Here is a 25,005-nt window from a genome sequence, read left to right on the forward strand (position 1 = left end):
GGCGGTGAAGGTATTTGCCCTCTCCCCCCGCAGCCGGAGACCGCCCGGAATAAAACTGGGAAGCGCCGACAAGGTAAGGTAGAAATCTTGTTTAAAGACTCCGGTCTCCAAAGCTCGAGGAGTCGCACAGGTCGCCGGCCGGGACCAGTGCCACCGTTGATCCGCCCTAGCAGGGCTAGATCAAGGTTAGATCCAAGGGCTCTCCCACGTGGAGACCCTCTGAGGTGGTCGCCATATTGCCTGCGTGGTCGCCGTTGCCATTTTGGCCCTGTTCGCCACCCTGTCCGCCATCTCGATCAGTGCACATAAGGCGCACATTCCTTGTGTGCACAACTTTACACGCTCAAGTACACCGTACGCACAGGTTACGCGCGCAACTCGTGCTTATTGGGCTGGGTGCATAACTGCAACTTGTGCGCACACCAGCGAGCACATTCTAGGCGCACATCCATCCACGTGCATATATTCGATGCACCAGAGCGCATAATAAATTCTACGCTATATCCATGGCACCGCCAGAAAAGGAGCTCAAGGTTCAGAGCCTCTGCCCAGCATGCCACATCAGAGCCGCACAACATGAAGAGGCCAATGCCCTGTGTATCCAGTGCGAGGAGGCCCTAGGGGATCAAGCCCAGGGCCAGTCCCATCTGGGCCTGAGTGCTAGCTCCTCATTAAGTACTCAGGACCTAGCAATTCGCAGCGGGACAGCCCCTCAAACGGGGCCCCCCAGGGACACAGCGCCCCCTAGCTTGGACCCAGCGTCTTATCTCCTGGGTGGAATTTTTCAAAGGCCTGCACACCTTTGTTCACATGCAGACGGAGCCTCCGATATCACGGCCACAGCCTTCACCAGAGGACCTCTACACTCCGGGCCCCTCTAGGCCCAGGGAAGTGAATCCACCACCCGGAAGTCCCACGTACGGGGACATGGACATCTCGGAGGAGGAATCAGAGCCCCTGGAGGAGGGGGAACTCCCACCGTGGACAGAGCCTCACCGGACCATGAGACACTTCTTCACCAAGGACGAGCTTCCAGACCTGGTCACACGCAGCCTGAAGGAGCTTGCTATCCCGGGCACAAGTGCCTCGAGGGAGCCTAAGACGAATCCCCTGCTAAAGTGACTCCGTCAGACCTCCCGCCATTTCCCTCTGTTACAAGCCGTCTAACAGTTAATTGACCTGGAATGGATTGCACCAGAGTCTTCGTTCAAAGGGGCATGGGCTATGGCAGCCATGAATCCTCTGGACCCGGCGGCCAAAGACCTTCTGACATGCCCAAAGGTGGATGCCATGGTCTGTGCAGTCTCGAAGCGCACTACTATCCCAGTGGAGGGAGGCGCAGCACTCAAAGATGTCCAAGACAGACGTCTGGAATCCATCCTTAAACAGTTCTTTGACGTCGCCGCAATGATACTGCTGGCTCCATGGGGAAGCCATGGAGCCAGCAGTATCATTCCTCGCTGTTGCTGCTTCCGACCTGGTGCGCACCGCAGCTAGAGGAGTGTCATCAGCTGTGGCAGCCAGGAGGCAACTCTGGCTCCAAAGCTGGTCGGCCGATGCATCCTCCAAAACAAGACTCACAAGGATGCCCTTCAAGGGATCCTTCCTGTTCAGCAGCAAACTAGAGAAACTGGCTGACAAATGGGACGAGTCCCCACTGCCGTGGCTACTGGAGGACAGGAATAAGAGAAACCAGCGACCCTTCCCCCGATCATCCAGGGGCAGAGGTTCACAGCGCTTCAATCCATACAGAAACACTTATCAAGCGCCTCGTCCCAAAGGCAGGAACCAGTCCTTTCGGAACAGGCACAACAAAAGGGGAACCAGTTTGGGTCCAGGCCCCAGCCGCACCCCACAATGAGAATCAGCCGACCCGTCCAAAGGAAGAAGCCATAGGGGGCAGACTTGCCCTATTCTACCAAAGATAGGTCGAGATAACTTCGGACAAGTGGGTCCTAACCATCATTCGAAAGGGGTACTACCTGGATTTCCTCCGAACCCCTCCAGACAAGTTTGTGGAATCCCCCTGCCATGACCCCTACAAGAGGGTGGCAGTGGAGGCTACGCTGAGCAGATTACTTGCCCTAGAGGCCATAACCCCAGTACCTCCACAACAAATAAATACTGGCCATTATTCCATTTATTTTATCGTCCCCAAGAAAGAGGGTACATTCAGGCCCATCCTGGACCTCAAGTCTGTCAACCGTCACCTGCGGAATCCCCGCTTCCGCATGGAAACTCTACGCTCTGTAATAAGGGCGATACAACATGGAGAGTTTCTCACATCCCTGGATCTATTGGAAGCATACCTACACATTCCGATTCATCAAGATCATCAGTGCTTCCTACGCTTCAAAATCCTGGACCGTCACTACCAGTTCCGAGCGCTACCCTTCGGGCTAGCCTCAGCACCCCGGACGTTCACCAAGATCATAGTGGTGGTGGCGGCAACACTGAGGAAGGAAGGGATCCTCGTACACCCTTACCTAGACGATTGGCTGATCAGGGTGAAATCCCCAGAGGAAAGTACCAGGCAACCAACAGAGTCAAACCTCTACTGGAGAGCCTCGGATGGGTGGTCAACACAAACAAGAGCTATCTGCAGCCCTCACAGTCTCTAGAATACTTAGGAGTCCGCTTTGACACCAAGGAAGACAAGGTCATCCTAACACCGACAAGGAGATCAAAACTGAGAAACCAGTTGCAAATCCTGCTGAGCGAACCTTGCCCCACACCTTGGGATTACCTATAAGTCCTCGGGCTCATGGCATCCACTCTAGAGGTAGTACCATGGGCACAAGCTCATTTGAGACTCCTACAGCGCTCTCTCTCCTATCGCGATGGAATCCACTGTCTCAGAACTACACCGTACGTCTACAGCTCCCGGGCAGAGTTCAGACCCAACTACGATGGTGGCTACAAGACGACCACCTGAGCCAGGGAACAAGACTATCCTCACCGACCTGGATCCTGCTCACCACGGATGCCAGCCTATGAGGATGGGGCGCACACTGCGAAGAGCTAACCGCTCAAGGGCAGTGGAACGCAGAAGAGTCAGGATGGAACATCAATCGCTTAGAAGCCCGGGAAGTCAGATTAGCCTGCTTACGGTTCGGTCACAGACTCCGAAACAAAGTGGTCAGAGTTATGTCGGACAACGCCACAACAGTGGCCTACATCAACTGTCAGGGAGGAACCAGAAGCCAACAGGTGTCTCTGGAAATAGACCCCCTAATGTCGTGGGCGGAAGGGAACCTCCAAGAGATCTTGGCCATCCACATCACCGGGAAAAACAACATTGCAGCAGACTACCTCAGCAGAGAAAGTCTAGACCCAGGAGAATGGAAGCTATCAACTACAGCGTTCCAACTGATAGTGAACCGTTGGGGAACACCAACCATGGACCTTCTGGCAAACCGATCCAACGCCCAAGTGCCCAGTTACTTCATTCACAGGCGGGAACCTCAGTCCCAGGGGATCGACACCCTGGTGCAGACCTGGCCACAGGAGTCTCTGTTGTACGCCTTCCCGCCGTGGCCCCTATTAGGCGCCATCATTCACAAGATTGGACTACAAAGGGGACTTGGACTTCTTGTGGCCCTAGACTGGCCAAGAAGACCGTGGTACGCAGACATGCGAAGACTACTGACAGGGACTCCCCTGCCACTACCTCCACACAGAGACCTGCTCCAGCAAGGGCCGATCCTCCACGAGGATCCAGCTCGGTTCTCTCTTACGGTCTGCCCATTGAGAGGGCTCGCCTGAGAAAGAGCGGATACTTGGGGGCTGTAATTGACACCCTACTCCGAGCACGCAAGTTCTCTACATCTCTAACATACATAAGGATTTGGAGAATATTCGAAACCTGGTGCGAGGACCACAACATCATTCCACGCTCAGTCAAAATTCCTCCTATCTTGGAATTCCTACAGAACGGCCTACAGAAGGGATTGTCCCTCAATTCCATCAAGGTACAGGTGGCCACATTGTCATGCTACGGATCCAAACGCGAGGGTGACACCATAGCCTCTCACCCGGATGTTTCACGCTTCCTGAAAGGAGTCAAGCACATCCGACCCCCTCTAAAGTGGCCGGTACCTCTTTGGAACCTCAACCTGGTCCTGGATTTCTTAGCAGGAGCCTCTTTCAGACCTCTCCGCGGCCTGTTTCTCCGACTACTAACATTGAAGACAGCCTTCCTGCTGGCAGTTTGTTCAGCCCGTCGTATATCCGAGCTACAAGCACTATCCTGCCAGGAGCCATTCCTCAGACTCACCCCGAGAACCATCCAGTTACGCACAGTTCCGTCGTTCCTCCCCAAAGTGGTGTCCCACTTCCATATCAACCAAACCATCTCGCTACCATCTCCAGATGAACATAAGAATTCGGAAGAGGCTCGAAGTCTATGCCACTTCAACATCGGCAGACTCCTATCCAGATACCTGGAAATGTCGGATCCCTTGCGAAAAACGGACCACCTATTCGTCCTTCACAGCGGGAAGAGGCAAGGGGAAGCGGCCTCGCGAGCAACCATAGCCCGCTGGATCAAAGAAGTCATCAAGGCGGCCTACGTAGAAGCAGGCAAGCTGCCGCCGCTACAAGTCAAGGCCCATTCTACTAGAGCCCAGGCAGTGTCCTGGGCAGAAACCAAGATGTTGTCACCCGCCGACATTTGCAGGGCGGGTGACAACAGGTTTTACCGCCTGAATGTTCAGGCTCGGTTGGTTGCATTTGCAAGGGCAGTACTAAGTGGGTCACAGACAGCCTCCCACCCAGTTTGGGAGTAGCTTTTATACATCCCATTGGTCCTGAGTCCATCTGCTACACGCTAGGAAATGGAGAAATTACTTACCTGATAATTTTGTTTTCCTTAGTATAGACAGATGGACTCAGCATCCCACCCACGGTTGCCGTTACTCATGGAATGCTGGAGTGACTCAAGGGTAAGCTATGCTTTCCTTCAACTAGGTCACCCATCCTACCAGGTGTCGACGTTTTCCGGTTGAGGGCACTGGCGGTCTCCAGCTATAGCCAATTCAACCAGCTCAGGTTTATCAAGTTAATCAAGTTCTTCAAGTTATGAAGTTATACAAGTCATTCAAATTAGTCAGTCACACATATATCCACAATGCTTTTCGAGGAGAATACTGAAGAGCTGCACTTCCTGCAGGAGTATATGTACTAGGGCTGACATCAGATTGAAATCTGATCCATCTCCAACTGCTATCAGGAGTACACTATACCCATTGGTCCTGAGACCATCTGTCTACACTAAGGAAAACAAAATTATCAGGTAAGTAATTTCTCCAATTCACAGTGTTATCCTCGATTCCTTTCCGAATAATTCTTAACATTCTAGTTTCTTTTTTGACTGCCACTGCATACCGAGCTGGGGATTTCAACTTATTGACCACAATGACTCCCAAGATTATTTTCCCGGGTGGTTTCTTCTATAATGGAACCTGGCATTGTGTATCCAAAGTTATAATTATTTTTCCCGGTGTGCATCATTTTGCCCTTATCTACCTTAAATTCAATCTGACATTTAGATGCCCAGTTCTCCAGACTTGCAGTAGTCCTTCTGCAGTTCCTCACAGTCTGCTTGTGTTTTAACAATTTTTATGTCATCTGCAAATTGGCTTACTTCTCTCTTTGCTCCCCTTTTCCAGATTGTTAATGAATAAGTTAAACAACACTGGTTCCAATACAAATCCCTGGGGCACTTCACTATTTACTTTCTCCATTGGAAAAACTGACCACTTAATCCTGCTCTTTGTCAGGAAGTATTTCTTCACGGAGAGGGTGGTGGATGCCTGGAATGCCCTTCCAGAGGAAGTGGTGAAGACCAGAACTGTGAAGGACTTCAAAGGGGTGTGGGATAAACACTGTGGATCCATAAAGTCTAGAGGACATGAATGAAGAGTGGGTGGCTCGTGGGAATGATGGCTACTACCTGGAGATAATACCCTTATTCAATAAACATACACACGGTTAATGCGACTCGAACATTGCTCTAAGCTTCAATGGCAAGAGAAAATGTGGAAAAAAGGATTTGCATTCACAAAAAAGCAGGGGGTAGCTTGCTTGTTACGGCGGTTACTACCCCAAACTAAATAAGCCTGATACTTCACTTTCAATGCATATCCAGCATAGCTCTCTGCTTCAACTGCAGGGGAGAAAGACTGATACTTCACCCATATCCAGCATAGCTCTCTGCTTCAACTGCAGGGGAGAAAGTCTGATACTTCACGCATATCCAGCATAGCTCTCTGCTTCATCGGCAGGGGAGAAAGTCTGATACTTCACTTTCAATGCATATCCAGCATAACTCTCTGCTTCAGCGGCAGGAGGGAATGAAGAAAAGTGGATCTATATACAGACAAGGACTGAATTACATAGTCTGGGTAAACAAATAAGCATGGGTGTAGCTTGCTTATTGCGGCGGTTACTACCCCTAACTAATTAAGCTTGATATTTCACTTAGATGCAGTTCCAACACTGCTCTCTACATTAATAGTGGGGGTGGAAGAGAAATAGAACCAAAAGGTTACTAAGAGCCAAGAGTAACAGATAAGTATGAGGAAAAAAAAAAAGTGCGAAGCTTGCTGGGCAGACTGGATGGGCCGTTTGGTCTTCATCTGCCGTCATTTCTATGTTTCTATGTTTCCTTTAAACCAATCCACAGTAAGACATTGCCTCCATCCCATGACTTTCTGAAAATCCAAATACTCTATATCAGTCGTCTCATCTTTATCCACAAGCTTATTTACACCTTCAAAGATTTCTAATAGGTTAATACGCATGGCAAAATAATATCAAAAGGCATCAAGAATATGCTATGTTATGTGAGATGTAGTTCAGAAGGTCTTCTGTTTTATAAGAAATATTAATGCAGTTATGGGATTCTAATACACAAAATCCGTTTGGAAAGCAAGATAGGAAGATTCTTCTAGCATGCTCCCAGCATATTAAGGGCATGCTAGCAACCAACTACCAATCACCAAGCAAAGAGCATAACAGAGCAAGAAACATGCTAAGAGCATGTGAACAATGGTTATCCAGCATACAGTCTTTTATTTGTACAACTGTAAACTGTATACTCCTGCAAGCTTAGACTCTGACTGGCATTGGTACTCCTATGGACACTGACTAAGTTTAACATGCCCCTTCTTGCTTTTCCTGAGAGTCTCTTTCTTTACTGATTCTTATCACTCTCTGAGGCATTAATTCTCCAACTGATCTTAGTGAGGTCAACATTCAAAACTAAACATTTAAATGGATAACATGTGAGTCAGATGGATAACTTGTGAGTTATCCCTCTAAATGGCTTTGAATATTGATCTCCCTATATCTTAGCTAAGGGCCAAATTCATTAAGGCTTTTCTCCCATTTTGGGGCTGATGCTCAGCTGAGCACATTGTTTAACCCATGGTTGGATGCGCATCCAGCCCCCCACAAAACTAATAGCGTTCATCACATGCAAATGCTTGTTGTTGAGGCTTATTAGCTATTCTCCTCAGATCCAAACCAAATGTGCACCCGACCCACACATTTTTAGGCTCAAAAATGAACGCCTGCCAGGAGCAGAAGTTAACTTCTGAGCAACAGAAAATACTGCTTTTCTGTACATCCTCCAACTTAATATTGTGACGATATTAAGTCGGAGGAACCAAAAAGGTTTAAAAAAAAAGTGTGCCAGTGGTCAGGTTAGGAAAAGGGAAGCTCAATTAACGAGCGTCATTTTCCTGGCCCGCTGACAGCCACTTCTCATGGGCGCCCGCTGACGAGGAGGGGCTAGGGGGCACTCATTTGTCCCTAGCACCACCTTGGTAATGCAACCCCTCATTTAAATATTCAATCTCGGGCCCAGGAGAGGGGGGCTGGACGTGCGTTAGGAAAGCAGGCGCTCGACACTGAGCGCCCGTTTCCTGTGCTGATTTTCTTGCATCGACCCCTTTGTGTCTAGGGGAAAACCCCTTAGTGAATCAGGTACTAAGTAGGATAGGCGGATAAGTGTAAAAACGCTACTTATCTGGCTGTGTTCCACATTACATGCCACGTATCTTTTAGATATGCTCACACGATATAAAAAGCATGAGCATGCAAGTCCATACCCAGTATCCGTATATGTGGGCGCTCACATGCTTGTTTTAGTTACCCTATAAGTTTCTGCATTGCATTAGACTTTGAAAAAGAAATTGTGATTTACATATTATTCTTACTAATTAAAATCTGAAGTTAAATAAATGGGAATGATCCTGTACTTTCAAGTTATTAAAATGCATTACGACATATAATTGACATGAAACCACATTTCCGTAACTATTTATTCTCTAGTATCTTTAAATGGCCTCCACACCCATCCAACATATGAGATTTTAACTTCTATCCCTCCTCTTTCTCTCTTTAGCTATTTTAGAGATAAGTCATTTTGTAAATCTGATGCCAAATGGCATGTTGGTCTTCAATTTGCCAAATTAACGAGATTTGTATCTTTGTCATGTTTTCTCGGCCCTTTACTTGACACAATCTTAGTCATGTTGTCCCCTACTAACACTGCTGCTAACTGTTATTTTCTCCTGTAGTCAAGTTTCACTGCAATTCCTTGAAATGACAATTGTTCCTATCACAGACATAAACATAATCGTATAGACAGAGTGCATTTGGCTGATATTTTGGAGCTGTTTTCTCATTCCCCATCAAAGAGCTGAACATAAAAAAATGTAGTAGCCAAGATCCGGAAAACCCTCTTCCTGGTTTATATTTAGAAGTCCTATAAACCCCTGTTGGTGGCATCTCGAATTCTAGGTTTGGGAACATGCGATCCTGTGAATGGGACTATCCTCTCAGAGTAAACAAGCTAGGGGACAGGTTATGAGAAAGCAAGGTCCTTGTCATACACTTCTGATTTAATGACTTGTGATTTCGAGACAGGAAGTTATTGAAACGTCAAGCTTAAATTCAGCATTTTTGGCTGAGTTTTAAAGGTCATCTGTAGAAGATGGGATATTGTATAGTATACTTTTCGTGTCTGGATTTCTCCTCAATTTCATGAGGAGACCACCATTTCGAACTGCACTTACTGCATGCAGTAGATATCTCCACTTCCAAATCAGCTGGCTAGCCCTGAAATGGACAGAAAGTTGACAGGAAATTAAGAACTGAAGCCATCTATGAGCCACAGGCTTTTTGGCACCCTAATCCAAAAACAATGCAATGGGTAGACAAGCTCAGATTTAGAATAGATATCCCCTTGCATGTGGTTATAATTTCTTTCCCCTAGATTTCCATTCTCTGCTTGTTTGCCAGCCCATTTGTTAAAGATAATAAGCACATATTGAATTTATGTGTTTGCTGTTGACTCTGCTCAAGTTTGACAATAAATTTGTTCTAAGGGAAACCATATAAGGCTATGGGCCTTGTGGTTGCATCCATTCTGTGTTTTTAACGCTGGCATCTTAGGATTCTGGCCCGTAGCTGCTTATCTGATTGAGGTAAAAGTGCAGCATTGAGTGGGTTGAGCAGTAACTTACACAGCGAAGCACAGAAAACAGCAGGACCACCCCAAGAGAGAAATAAAAATGTGTCCCCGCTCAGTCACCGAAATCACAGTGAGAATTAACCCTCAAAAAAAGTCACAAGGGGAGGGGGGGAAGAATTTCAGCCATTGCTCAATGGTGACCCCTAGTGGCTGGACTCGGGGCCCACATTAGCTAAGGTTCTGGAAGACACCTCGATTTATGGTCCCTGGCTAATGGCTGACACTGCTGGGCTAAAGGAAATATACAAACAAGGGGGAAAAATCCCCGAGTAGTTATAAATGACGAGTCACGGTGCCATAGTCCTAAAGAAACAAATTCTGACCGAGAAACAAGAGGAAACTGCCAAGTAAGAAATATAAAATAATTAACCCCAAAATTTCTGATGTTGCTCATAAGGGTCTTTTCCCCCCTCTTTTTTCAGTTTTATAGAGATGCTAAGGACTGGTGGCTGTTTGGCTTCTATTTCTGTGTCCCTCTGATCTGCACTGCAATCTTTTACGCCCTAATGACCAGTGAGATGCTGAACATGAGAGAGGGGAGTTTGAGAATAGCTCTCAGTGAACATTTGAAGCAGGTAAGTCATGTATAAAGATCGCCACGACGTTGTGCATGATCCATGAGGTTAATTAACCAGACCCCAGCAATAGACAGCAAAAGAAGGGGCAACGGTGCAGGCTGATTTCTGACTACCATGTTCTTGGGATGGTGGGAGGTGAGAGAACCAGAAAGGAGGTAGCAGTGTGGTAAGGACAAGAGAGTAAGATAGCTGGAGATCAGTGAGGGGGAGATGGAGGTCTAAGAGGGGGCAATGGGGGATGGAGATGGGGGAAGTGAATAGCAGGGGCAGAGAGAATTGGAGGGAGAGGAGTTAGGGTGAAATCAAGCTACGAGTGAATAGAGAGGCAGAGAAATTAGATGAAAGGAACAGATCAATGTAGGGCAGGAGGAGAAGCAAGCAGGAGAAGAGAAGAAAATGAAAAGGAGACGCTTTGTGGTCCCTTATTCTGTATTTGGGGAGGGTCTGTCTGTGTCCTGTGCATGTAAATGAGATGTGGTATTCTGCTAGTGTGTTGTTTCTGCATAGGAATCAGCGGCAGTCTAGCTTGTTCTGTTCTCCCAATTGGAGGTGTATTGGTGTTTAGGGTCCAGCATAATATTTGTCAATATGTTTTTTTTGCAGCATTTGGTGATATTTCCAAAGTTCCCAGTAGTGGAGATTTTGTTACTTAGGTGACACCAAAATTTGTATATTCTGTACATTGTGCTTCACCTGTGAAAGTATAATTGTGCATTTCCACTCTGGTAGATGTTTTATAGATCAATAAAAAAAAGTTTAAATTCTGAATTCCATATTAATGTACATTTAGGGGCGGATTTTAAAAGGCGCGCGAATAGCCTACTTTTGTTTGCGCTCCAGGCGCAAACAAAAGTACGCTGGATTTTAGTAGATACGCGTGGAGCCGCGCGTATCTGCTAAAAACCTGGATCGGCGCGCGCAAGGCTATGGATTTTGTATAGCCGGCGCACGCCGAGCCGCGCAGCCTACCCCCGTTCCCTCCAAGGCCGCTCCGAAATCGGAGCGGCCTTGGAGGGAATCCTCTAACGCCCTCCCCTCACCTTCCCCTCCCTTCCTCTACCTAACCCACCCCCCCCGGCCCTGTCTACACCCCCCCTTACCTTTCTCCGGGGATTTACGCCTCCCGGAGGGAGAAGTAAATCCCCGCGCGCGAGCGGGCCTCCTGCGCGCCGGGCCGCGACCTGGGGGCGGGTACGGAGGGCGTGGCCACGCCCCCGGACCGCCCCGGGCCGTAGCCACGCCCCCGTACCCGCCCCCAAAACGCTGCCGACACGCCCCCAAAACGCCGCGACGACCGGGCCCGCCCCCCCGACACGCCCCCCTCGGAGAACCCCGGGACTTACGCGAGTCCCGGGGCTCTGCGCTCGCCGGGAGGCCTATGTAAAATAGGCTTCCCGGCGCGCAGGGCCCTGCTCGCGTAAATCCGCCCGGTTTTGGGCGGATTTACGCGAGCAGGGCTCTGAAAATCCGCCCCTTACTGTATTTCTGTTATGTAAAATGTATGAAATAAAAAAAAGTTGTGGATAGGAGGAAGGTGTATTTTTCTTTTTAATTCAGGGTGAGGATAAGTGAATTTGTCTATGCCCTTCAGTAAGTCCAGTCTACCCCACCCCAGTCTGATGACTGGGTGCAGAGGATGCCTACACGGAGGAGCCGCCATCTCCCCACACTTGCATGCCACCTCCATACAGGCCTCTAGTCTCTCGGTTTTATTTACTTATCATGTTATGTACATGCCGTGTACAGGATGAGGGCGCATCTTTTCACTTGGCCTCTGCTCTGGGAAACGCCACCGCCTGGTAATAAGCAAGAAGGATTGGACCTGTTCTGTGGGATCCTACTGGTTATCTGTGACCTGGATTGGCAGGGTTCAGAGACAGGATGCTGGACTTGGACCTTTGGTCTGACCCACTGTGTATGTGTCCGTCCCTAATAACCTTTCTATTTGGTGTGCTATCCACCCCACACTTTCAGGACACGTCAGGGGGGTGCAAGAAGATTCTGAGAGGGGAAATTGCAGGGGGAGGGGGGAATCCATATATATTCACAAATAGGCATGATGTCCATAAGTATTTGCTGCTTGCAGCGTACACGTTTTCATTAAAACGTAGCACTTTAAGGAATTGCGGTGAAGCAGAACCTCCTTAGGCAGATTCTTCCTGTATTAAAAATATGCAGAACTGGAAATGTTCCATGCAAGACTTTTTGCGCAGCTCTCTTTTCTCCTAGGATAAGCAGGCTGTTAGTCCTCACACATGGGTGACATCATCAGATGGAGCCCGGCACGGAAAACGTCTGTCAAAGTTTCTAGAACTTCCGCATGACCACGCAGGGTCCCCCTTCAGTCTGTTTCTTTCCGCGGTGCTGATGCCTCGCGGTGGTGGAGCTCTGCTCTCAGAGTTCTCTCTTTTTTTCTTGCGTTTTTAACTGCCGTCCTGCCAGGGTCCCGCTTTCCTGGTTTTCCCTAGTCAGTAGGGAAGTGCGGTAAATTTTTACCTTCTTTGCGGTCGGTTCCGGGGGTTTTTTGGCATCGGTGTCCGCCCTGCACTGACCGCTCACCGGCTCAAAGCATGGCCTCCTCTGGGTTTTGTCGATGTCCCCGGTGCCCGCAGACCATGTCTCCGACTGACCACATGAAGTTTTTATTCTTTGCCTGGGGGGGGAATCGCATGATGTCCGGGGTTTCCAGTTGTGCATTCCAGATGACCCCTAGAGGTCGTCGGGCGCTTAGATAAAATGGCCCCAGAATGTCGGGGCCTTCCACGCCGGCATCAGGCACGTCAACACCGCGGGGTCGAGGGGAGCCCATGGACACCGAGCCATCGGTGTCTACCCCCACTCCGGCTTTAATTAAATGGAGTCCCATATGATTAACTTCTGGTTTTACTATTTCTGAGTCTCCGATGCTCCCCTTATTCATTAGCACCAAGAATAAACCTGCAAGTGAAAAAGAACCCTGAAATATGTTCTCTTGCATATACAGTATATCTGTTGGGTCAAGCCATTAAACAGCAGCCAAAAATGTATATGTTTATGATATAAATGCTATATATATATATATATGTATTGCAAAACTTTAAATTATATTATTATACATACTGTATACATTAAACTTGATCAGGTCTCTTGTTAATTAAATTACTTTTTCCATTGACAAATTGTTTTACATAGCCTTCTATTGGATAAGGTTGATAAGTTCAGAGGAGATGTGGATGGCAACTAAACTATCTCACCTATCACCGTATAACAGAACGTCAGCTATTCTCCATCACATAATCCTAATCACTCCCTCCCCACCTGTTCTCTTTCCTTCAGCGGCGAGAAGTGGCAAAGACCGTTTTCTGCTTAGTTCTGATATTTGCACTTTGCTGGTTCCCTCTCCATTTGAGTCGAATTATCAAGAAAACTCTGTACAACAAAGGAGACAGTGGCAGATGTGAATTACTTAGGTATGACATTTTTTCCTTCCTCAATTATTTATCTTAACCAAGCAATCTGAAGAAGACGTATTAAGGTTTTGATACTTTTACCTTGTAGTGAATAGGGCTGATGGCTTAGGCCAATAAATACATAGATGCACCATAAGAGTAGTTGATAGTTTTATGGTTGCGTCTATGAATTTGATGAATGTGCCCTTTTTAACTATAGAAATGTTACCGTGTACTGATGCAGTTCAGTCAGGAAATAATCACGGCATTTGCTGAAATTGTGTTTGTTTGTTTCTTGACACACACGAAGAGACATTTTTCAAATGTGCAGTCCCTTACTGCCACTGCTGACAGGTCGCAGGGCAAGACCCAGAGAGTTATCATCTAGTAGAGTTAATTCATATGGTTTATGCACTGTTACCATGGGTATCCTTTTAAAAACCTTGGTATTATCAGGAGGACTGCAATCTCAAAATCAGTTGAATTTGCAAAGCCATCTTTATCTGCTGCTTTTTTTGCATGAGGCAGCAACTCCTGGGTATCAGCGTCCCACGCCTAAGTGGCAGCTGATACCACATCTGCTTGTGGTCCCCTCTTCCCTAGGGTTGCCAGCTGGCTCCAGATTTTCAGGACAGGGCGATCCAGTCCTGATTTTACCTCACTTCATGCAGGGATTTGTAATCGTGCTTTTCTAAGGGAATGCAATAGGGAAATCAGAACTACGATTTCCTGCATGCAGTGGGTTAAAACTGGAATTGGATCAACCTGTCCTGAAAATCTGGAACCAGTTGGCAACCCAACTGTACCCCACGCACACGCATGGCTGGCAGGAAGAGCAGTAGAATGGCAAAGATGCAGACTAGATGATCCCCCTTCCCTGCCTAAGTGACCAGCAGAAGCATCAGCATAACACAGCAGCAGCTTTCTGTGCACATGGGGCCAGTCTTAGAGTATGAGCCACATGATCTATACCAAGAGACTGGCCCTGCACAGCAGAGGAGGCTGATGCTAAGCGCCACTCCTCCTGTCTGCCATAGGTAAAGGAGGGAGGGAAGGCAGGCCAGAATGTTGTTTGGATCCAGAGAGGGGAAACCAGGCCAGGCCAGACCACACTGGGGATAGGAGAGAGGGCAGAGAGTTGCAGGGAGCCAACTGGTGCTGGGGAAAGCCTTCCAGCTGCTTGGGAGATGTGAGGGGGTACCGTTTGCAGGTGAGGGGGAAGTGATGTAGCCCTGTTGTTCAGACTTTCTGGGATCAATGAGAGGAAAGTCTGAACCTGGTGAGGGGAGAGGGGGGCAGAGGGAGAGATAGAATAGTGGATGAAGGTGACAAGAGATGGAAGACCCAAATTGTGTGGAAGGGATGCATGGGCACAAGAAAAAGAGGGGGCAGAGGTGGGGTCAGAGGCCAGGGATTTGAGAGTTAAGGAGGACAGGGGCTTAAGGGAAAGGACCCTGGATAGAGGGGAGGAGAAAGAGCCCAGGATGGAGGGAGGAGAAATGGAGGGAGAAAGGAAGAGAGCCCATGATGGAGGAGCAATGGCAATAGAAAAGACTGGAGATAGAGGGAGAGAAGCCATGGGATGGTGGGAGATGGAGAGTAGAAAGACTGGGGATAAAGCTAATAAGTGAAATAGAGAGGATCCTGGAATGGGATGGGGAGGAAGTAATCCAGGAAGATAATATAGGAAAAAAGGGATGAGGAATGGAGGAAAATTTGAGAAAAGAGAGGAGAAATGAAGAAATATCAGACAAGGAAAGGGAGAATAAGAGGAGGAAAAGAGAAAGAAAAGAAAGGAAAAGAATTTAGAATTTATTAAAATTTGTATTCCGAATTTCCCTCAATGTTAGATGAAATTAGATCCCAAAATAAAAACATACATAAAATAAAACATAAAACAGTAATAACAGATGATAAACAAGCAATGCTATTTAAGTCAACTTCATTACTCAAAAACAAAACAATAGAAAGCTAAAGTCGTACTTGGTATTTAAAGCCTTAAACTGAACATCATCAGTCAAGCATTAAACAGTAGAAAGCTGAGATCGTGCTTGATGCATAAAGTCTGCAAGTCATTCAGAATTGTACGCTTGCTAATAATACGGTAATGTTTAAAGCTGTCAATAGATCGAACGTAATCTGGTAGCGAATTCCAAAGTCGAAGACCGGCAATGGAAAAGGCTCTGTCTCTTGTCAGGTCTAAACACGCAACCTTCACCGAAGGAGCTTCTAAGTAACTTTTACCAGCGGATCTGAGAGAACGTGTGGACCTATAAATTCTCAGGGCAGCATTTGTCCAACAATCAGAAGGGGGGAGAAGAAAGAGAACATAGTAAGATATCCACTCTACTGGATAGAGACAAAGAATGGAGGGATAAGACTAAAACAGAAAATATCAAAGAGTACGGGGACCAGGGAGAGAGAGAACAAAAGTAGAACAGACACAAATCAGAGAATGAGAAAAAAAAAAGAGAGCTGCTGAGATAGAAAATCAGGGATACCAGGGATACCAAAGGTTGGAAACTTCTACTGACGGATAGAGAATATTAGGAACTCATCAGTGTAAAATGTCCTGGCACCCAACTGAAAGTCTCAGGTCCAGGACGTGTCCCAAACAGCATTTACATGTTGGGAACAGCAGGATTTTGTTGGCTGATTTGACTTTTTCTGGCACATAATTAGTTCACTTGTATGCAGGCCCTGAGGCTTTTGTACTGGATCGGAAATGGTTTGTGTTGTCAAAGCTCAAAGAAGTGTTTTAAAGTATATTTTGGGAGTAGATTACCACAATCTTCCATGGGGAATGTCCACTGGACAAATCCTACCCCCGCCAGCACTCTGATCCTGCCACACCGGCCCTCCTGTGAGCGATGTTAGGCACTCGTGAAGTTATTGTCGGGAGGAGGGGGAAGGAAAGCTTGTGAAGGAGCTGCTCCATTAGAATCCTCTGGGGGGCGCGGGGGACAGATAGGGGTGCAGCCCAGTAATTGCTTGCACAAAGCAGCAAAACAGATAGCCCTGGACCTAGCGAATGAGGGGGGAAAAAAAAAAAAACAAGAGAGAGCCTCCATAGGGAAACCTGAGCTCTTCCCTGGTGTCTTTCAGCCGAGGTCAGAGCCCCTCAAGGAAAACATTTTGCTGAATCTCATCTCTTATTTTATAATTTTATACATCCTCACAAAAAAAAACAAAAAAAACCCAAAAGTCTCAGCGTAGCTACTTTCATCCATATGGCCGTCCAGATGTTTCCGGTACATTCTTATGACAAATGCATTTGTTAGGCTTATGATCCACAGTGGGGGCAAACGGGTTGGGAGTCAGAATTAAATGTTAAAGGCTAATGAAGAAAAGCAGAATTTTATTTTGTGACTCAGCCATTACTGAAAACCATTAACTTTTCTGGTGATAGCTCTAACTGTTTGCCTTTTCCTCTTTGCTGCCCAGTTTTCTCTTGGTGATGGATTTCATTAGCTTAAACCTGGCAACACTGAACTCCTGCATCAATCCGATCGCCCTTTACTTTGTAAGCAAGAAATTTAAAAACTGCTTCCAGGTAAGACCTGCGATGCAAGGTGCTTCGTAGCGCCTGTTTGTTTGTTTTTTCATGTGATGCGTCTCAGTCAGACTCGTTGCGGCGTGTTTCAGAAGCGTGCGGGTATGGCAAGCTCTGCTCTGTTTGACCTGGTTATTTGCCGGCAATGCCCGGACTGCAACAGTTTATAAAGGGTAGATGATGGGAGTAGAAACAATATTACGCTGATCCTTTTGGTTATAGCTGGAGTTTATGACTTTTGCAGAGTCACACAGTAGTGGGTCTGAAGTAACAGTCCCTGTGTTCCCCCTCCAGCAGGCAAGCCCTCGTAGCATCTTGCTTTAAGTCACAGACTCCATTTTTAGCACTGTAAGAAGTTAAAAACAAAACAAAACGCAGGAATGAAGGGTTCCGGACCTTGGTTTGCTGAGCAGAATGTCACACAGCACGCATGCCGGGCTTCTGTCTGAAACTACCCATGCAGCTAAAGTCTGAGCCACGCAGACTGCTATGAGCCTGACGCTGTCCAGACTGCGCCCCTCTGTCCAGTACACACTAGTCATCTGACGTTTTACCATTTAATACCCATTAGACTGGAGTCTGCTCGATAATCTTCCTACTGAGAAGTGAAGCTTGTAAGGAAGAGAAGCACTGCGCATGTATTATTAAACAGAATACATAAAAATGGGCTCTAAGCTATCCTGGCGAGTGCTGATCTCAGCATCTTCAAGCTCTTTTCACTGAAAAAAAAAAAAGAAGGTAGGATAAAAGGGGAGCAGGAAATTGAAAAGAAGTAAAGAGGGGACAAGAGGAGGAAAAAAAGGTGGGGAAAGATTGCTGTTGCTTGGCTTCTTTTCAATGTGCAATATTGCAATAATTAAACGAGGCATGACAATATACCGTAACTAACATTTTATTTCATTAAAGAAGCTGGAGCCATCTTCAAAGTAAAAAGCGTATTCAAAAGTTGTTTAATATCATCAAGTTGTTTAATATCATCAAGTAAGACAAGGCTAGCCTGGCATCCCTTCCACTGTTATCTCCAAGACCAATATTTAAAAGGAGTACTTTTGGAGACCCTCTCTGCCCTTTGCTTTAAACACCGAATGCGTGAGGGACCACAAGAAAGGTGCTCTTACTTATTTTACCCCCGTGAATGTGCAGTAGGCCAAGTGCTCACCCACTGAAAAAAAAAACACATTTTCCTGTCCTAAGTTGCTTGCAGTTGGACAGAAGAATAGCTGAGAGGAAAAGCCAGAAAGAACCGGGTGGCAAATGAATTATTTATGGGTAGAATTCATCCCCGCCTTCATTTCTCCTCTTCTTCCCTGCTCTGAGTCGCTCTGTCCTCTTCCAAGGCACAAAGCAGCAGGGCGCCAGAAGCGGAAAAGGGAACCCAGGTTTCCCACAGAGCAGCAAAGAGCATTAAGCACTTGGCAGGCCCTCATCCTTAATGCACAGTTGGCAAATGTATGCTGACTTTATTCTCTCTTGTTTATTTCCAGTCATGTCTGTGCTGCTGCTACCAGTCTAAGATGCTAGTGAGCAGTGTGCCAATGAATGGAACAAGCATCCAATGGAAAAACCACGAGCACATCGAAGGAACTATAAGGACATCATAAGATTAACGACCCAGGACACTTAACAATTCCGGGGATGCTGTGGGAAAATGCCTGGGACAGACAGGAAACCCATCGAGGGCCTAAAGAAAGCAAGAGCTCATCTGAAACGTTTTACCATTCCTGCTCAATGTCAAAGATTATCAAGCTGGATGTAAATCAGCTTGGCGCCCGTGGACTGTATCACAGAGCATCTGGGGAGCATCCAGCCAATCAGATTGTCCATAGCACAGCATTTTGGAAAGCATGCCCTGGGCATTTGCTGGCCCTGAAAGGAGGCTGAGCAGTCACCTTGGATGGGGGCTTGCCGCCCACGAATCAGTTCAGGTTTATATCACAGTGAAACTGGCCGGGCGTTGCGCCGTTCTTCTGTACTCAGCATAAACTCACGCTCATGGCGGTCAGGCTGTTTGAGTAGGCAGTATAATACAGTGACACTCTTCTGGTTCTTCACCAAAAGCAAGCCATTTAATTATGTAGGATAACCATTCTTCTCTAGGATAAGCATTCCTCACAAAACCAGTTTGTGTTTTTTTAATGTGAGTTTGAAGACCTACCATTTTTTTAAATTGGTCAGGTGGATGTACACGCGCATGTCAGAACAGGAATCTTGGTAATCTGGTCTGGTTTATAGTACCAACCTTTTGCCAAGCAACTTAACATGCCAAGAAGACAATTAGTATGTGTAGCACTTCATTATCCAAAGACTGGCTTTATACCTAGTAGGTTCTACTGTAAGAACCTTTTTAAAATAGCATGTGAATTTTGCACTTAGATCAGTCTGATGCGCGTAAAGGGAGGCATTACAGTATGTAGTTTAGACTCTATATTATCTTAGCAAAGGGAACATATATTTTTATATAAAAAAACATTTAAACAGGAAGTGCAGTTTTTTTTAGAAAGGCATCTTGAACTTTGTTTTTCATCAAGTAGATCATGTTTGGAAACATAAAGACATGTCTGCAGAAAAAAGGCCATATGGCCTATCTAGTCTGCCCATCTGGGGTTGTTAAGTCATGTGAGCCTGTTCAATGAATGCCTTCTATGTCTGTTTCACATTGTTCGTGAATCATGCCTCCATATAAACACCATGGAAATCTAGCAGAACCACCCTTGAACTGTTCTAAGAAGACGTCTACATTTGTGCATGGTTAATTCTCTTGTAAACGGTGTTTCTTTGATATAAAGATGAACAATCTTTATGCAGCCTGCAAAGTTCCCGTGAGGGCTTACAAGTATATGAAAGCTATAAATATCATGTAGAATAGAAACTCTCTTTTTTTTTTTTTTTTTAAATACATTAAGCTTGTGGTTTGTCCTAAAATATGTGCAAATTCAAGAGACATTGTTAGTTTCCCGGGAAATGATAGCCTTTCAGAAAGCAGTACAATTGATATGTAACGATCCAGCATACAGGAGCTCTAGGAATCTAGCAGATGTTGCATCAGATAAAAATGTAACATTCGCGACCCTCACACTGGTGCTTTCACATCCTGTCGTGTTTAAAGAGAGTAGCCCAATTCTGCCTTTGTCCCAAAGGTAGAGATTCCCACAATCCAGCGTGAATTCTGAGGCATCAAGCGTATAAGATGGTGTGAGCAAGGTTAAAGACTAAAGCATTGTAAAATGTACCCGATAAGCTTCATTTCAGAATTACTATCTTGTAAACTGCTCTCTGGGCTCAATTCATACCTCTGTAATGGAGAAAAGTAGGGGGTCAGGGCTGACTTTCACCACAAAATGTCATTAACAGCAGCCACATAGGAGACATGCATTCTCAGGGGAGTTCCCAGGAGGCTGTCTTTATAGGGGCTAGTCGAGGAGGGAACCGGTCATCATACAAGCCTAGCTCCAAATACATATTCAGTGCTGGGTCTGAAAACAGGTTGGAGATCTCCTACAAAAATGCCCGTATGGGCCTGAATGCTACTCAACCTCAGATGTTAGGTAGCTGCATGAGGAGTTTTCTGGAGTGCATAAATCAAACAACCCCATCAGGTGAATTCCAGCTCCTAAAACAGGGATGCCTGATTCCTCCAAGTGATAAGGGGCAACCTAAACCTTCCTTGTTTTGCTATATTGCATGTGTGAACTTACTTTGTATAGGGAAGTCCGAACTCCAAGCTTATACATTCTGTACATCCAATGAGGCAAAGCTAGGATTGACTCAGTTTATCCCTGAGGACCAGGAGGCATCTGATAATCCTACCTAAGGTAACTAAGGTTATCCAGACCAGTAAAAGATACCTTCCTGCTGCTTTCTCTTCATTACACAGGAAACATTCACTCATTTTTAGGGGGTGTTAACCCAGCAGTGTTCTCCTGCTCTTTTGGGCCTCCAGCTCAGTCGGAACCAGGACTAATATCCTGGTGCCCTGAGTCTTTATCCACAACAACCTGGGGATCTTCTCCCTATCTTGCCACTGTCCTCACTTCCTCTCCCCAACCCCAGTGTGCCTGGTCTAGTCATTGCAGCAGTAGCCCTTTGGCCGAGGGTTGTGAGCCAGAACCCAGCAAGCATGAGCCCTGAATCTGGCCAGCAGGTGTCACCCTAAAGCAATGACTAAAACTCCTTCCCCACCTCTGCAGCATCCCTAGCCCCAGCCAACCCAGGGAGGAGAAGTCCCAACTCAGGGATTGAACCAGAGACCGTCTGCATGGCGGTGCACAGAAAGCTCAGGGGGATTCCTTTCTGGAGCTGACATTGGCAGACAGTAGGACACCATTGTCTATTGATGTCGGGTCCTGATTCATCCTTAAGAACCAAGGCATTCTTATTGTACAGTAAACAACTATGTAAAGAAAGCCATGGAGAGCCAGCATATTGGCATGATCCCGCAGTGTACCGGACATGGGAGCTTACCGGCATTTATTCTTTTTCTGCAGCATTAAGGGAAACTTCAGGGAGACAGGTAGTTCACCCTCTTTCTAACAAACCTTTTAAAGTAATGCTCACAAAAAGGCTTATTTCTCATAATCCTGTTGCTAGTTAAAACTTATGTAATTTAACATTAATCTTGTTTGTCTATATTTAGTCATAAGATAGGCTAATTGAGTGATGTGTGTGAATGTTTCTCGTGCCTTCCAGTTCCTACCTTTCTAGGTGAAATAAAATGAAGGCGCTGCAGTGCTGATCACCATCAGAACCCATGCCAATAGTGCCCTGATGCATGCACAGTATGAGTCCAACATGTACAGCTGAAGAATGGCCCTGGGAAAAGAATTTTTCTCAAAGGGTACTCTGAATGACAGAAAATATGAATATATAGAAAACAAAAGAAATCTGTGGTCACTGGTCAGCGAGAAAGGTACTTAAGAAGGAGACCACCTGTGAAAACAAGAATAGGGAACGTGATACTTTGCAGATAAGAGGCCTTACTGCAGCTTTAAGAACAAACCCTGCTGCTAAGAAACTGATATTGGATCCTAAAGCAAATATTGTACAATAGGCTATGCAGGACATGAGCTTTCAAAGAAGGAATCTGCATTTGCCAAACTGTTTATTTGCCGAGCTTACCTGAGATCTCTTGCTGTTTGTGTCCTCTTTTTTTTTTTTTACTTTTGGCACCTGCATAGTTGATCCTAGACAAACACCTTCCCCAAACGGACGCATTCCCTTCCAAAACTCCAAATGCTAGTAAGTCATGCGTGGGAGCCATTATTCCAAATATGGCCATTATTGAGGGAAGCTATTCTAGTCCAGCCAGGCAGGAGGAGACTAAGTAAAGCGGTGACTCTGTTCATGCCCATCCTGTTGGTCTGCTTGCAAGAAGCCCCTGGAACAGGGGCCAGTTTTAGGAGGGGCGGTGGGGGCCAGCAGGGCAATTCCCTGGGGCTCTAGCAGCACAAGGGGCCCCCTTGGCAAAGCTGAGTGATGTCACTGAGGCAGACCTAGAGGGCACCTCGCGCCGACCAGGCCCATTTCTTAGTTTCCTTGGTTTTTTGACCTGGGATCCAGCGTGTCTAGCACTGGCCCTGCTCTGGGGTCATATTGGGCGGGCTGCTTACCTTTTGTACAGAGTGAGCACCGAAAGCAGCAGCTGGAAGAGTAGCAGGTTTTCAGCTCCTATTTCAAAGGATTCTGGGGGTTCTCAATCTTAATGAAAGGAAAATGCCAAAAAAAAGGACTGACTCAGCTATTCCTGGTGATCTTGAGACGTGGAAACCCTGCACCAGTTTTGTATATCTTTCAGGTAGCCCTTATAAAACATGGATATGTGCAAAGGATGTGCCAGTCTATGAAAAATGTGTGTGTAATATATATAGATATATATACTGTGTGTGTGTTAATATTTCAGAAATCTAAGTGTAATCTTCAGACATTGATCTGTGTAAAAATATGGGATGAAAGGGGTCCCAACTGATCTGTCCATTTAGAGGCCCATTCTGGGGTTAACCACTTTCCGACTATACCATAGAGAAGTGTGAAACGGCCTTACAAGGTGGGCTGCGAGGAGTTCTAATGACCTGTGCCTATGCCATACGCAAGGGCACTAAGAGAATGGATGTTGTCTTTGGAATTTTCCGTGGCTGTGGAATCTCGGGTCACTTCCAGGGCTGGGCTGAAAGAATGTATAGAAAATGGGAGCGATGCAATCCATTTCTCAGCAGAAAGATGAAAGGATGCCATGCAGTTCTGAAATCAAACATATTATGCTAAAAGCATATGGAAAAAATGGGGGGGGGGGGGGGGAAAGAACTGCGATTATTTCTAAAGGAGCGCTTGAGAAACTCCATTTCGAATCAATAATGATGTTTGAATGGTGTATCCTATTGTTCGGTGTAGTCTATGGTTCGCATTTTACAGGACTTCATAGCAAATAGAAGCCTAGAAAACTGATTCATAATAAGCTCTCCAGAAATCTCCCGTAGAAGACGAGTTCCCAGTTTATAGCATTGTGTGTGCCGACTTCTAAGTTTTCTTCCTTTGTCTTATAGAGGAATGATCATACCAAACTCTCTTGTTTGTAGCAAAGCAAAGGCTGAGGTCTGGGTGCCAACTGTTAAGCACCTGCCTATTTAAAGAATCCCCTGTAGAGGAAAAGGTCAATTTGCAAAAGTAAGGATTTTGGAGTGGTCTTTATGTAGAACTGCTCTAACATTTGCGGGTTAAATCTGCCTCATCCACTGGTTAGAATCGCTTGCTACACACACACACACAGTTCCTGCAGGGTAAGAGTGGAATCAGAAGCTCAGGGTGTGTTCTGTCTGCAGCTCTCATGATCCTGCACTCTCTGCTAGATGCTTAATACTGTAACATCAGCTGCAGAGAGAATACATCTCAAGCTTTGCTTCCGTTTTCCTTTGCAGCGACTGGACGTACAGAAAGGGCAATACATTTTTTCAGCTAGTAAACTGAGAAACTGTCAGCCCAGATTCTCAGAGCAGAAACATGTGGACCGCCCAAGGGTTACATTTCTGTTCAGGCACTTAACTCCAGGAAGTCATTTTAATCCTGCCCTTCGACTTGTCAGTAGCCATGGAATCCGGGTGAAATGCCTTCCCTTATCATTGGTTTCCCCACTCTTTTGGTTCAGGTCAATGGATGCCATGTTTACTGCACCAAATACTGTGACATGGCATGAGGGTCAAAAGAAATCACACGCCCCTCATTCTACAAACCAGAAGATGTGTGTCCGCTTCCTATCATCTTGTGTTAAAAAAAAATAGTTACACAGAAGAGGTGCTCCCTCTATAGTCAACCAGCATATGCTCATCTTATCTTAATAATAAGGGGATTTATTCCATGGCCACGTCTATGAGGATCTTTATTAGGGAACTGAAACATTGCTATGTAATTAATGTTTTCTTTTATTTTTAGAAATAAGGGTCAACAGACAAGGTGACCGAGGTGAGGATTATTTTCTCCTCACCTGTGTCAACCCCCACCTCCTCCTTCCGTTTACTGATCTGTAATGGCATACGCGGGCAGCCTAGACTGCCACCTGTTCAAATAACATTGGCTGTCTGTGTATCAAGAAATCTCGTTTAAGTGGCTGGAAACACTGGGCAACAATGAAAGTGTTACTGACCTAAAAAGGTCCTACTCTGTAGTATCTTGATGTGCTGAACACGAATATGACCATGAAAAGTTTTTATTGGCTCTCGTTTTGAAGATATTTAATATAGTTCACTTTCTATGTTTAGTCGTGTAAATTTATCCAGTAGGACTGTAAATAAGCCTAGAATGATGTAATATTGCATCATATTGCATAATACCATCATCCAGAGTTTATTACATCATTTTCTGATGCAATGCAGTTCTACTGCCATGCTGATGCTGAGTAAGCTGACGTCAGCAGTGTAT

General features: G+C 46.1%; 1 protein-coding gene across 3 annotated transcripts in view; it reads left to right on the forward strand.

Annotated features, from left to right (window-relative positions):
• The window catches only part of EDNRA (endothelin receptor type A), a 124,251-nt gene extending 100,809 nt beyond the window's left edge, over positions 1–23,442 (forward strand). For all 3 annotated transcript variants that reach the window (XM_029603315.1, XM_029603395.1, XM_029603474.1), the window contains exons 5-8: positions 9,964–10,116; positions 13,435–13,568; positions 16,992–17,100; positions 18,585–23,442. In XM_029603315.1, the coding sequence (XP_029459175.1) occupies positions 9,964–10,116; positions 13,435–13,568; positions 16,992–17,100; positions 18,585–18,701 (513 nt within the window). In that variant the 3' untranslated portion in view covers positions 18,702–23,442. The remainder of the gene's footprint in view (positions 1–9,963; positions 10,117–13,434; positions 13,569–16,991; positions 17,101–18,584) is intronic.
• Positions 23,443–25,005: the final 1,563 nt, after the last annotated feature.

The sequence above is a fragment of the Rhinatrema bivittatum genome, chromosome 1 (assembly GCF_901001135.1).
Source record: "Rhinatrema bivittatum chromosome 1, aRhiBiv1.1, whole genome shotgun sequence".
NCBI lineage: Eukaryota > Metazoa > Chordata > Amphibia > Gymnophiona > Rhinatrematidae > Rhinatrema > Rhinatrema bivittatum.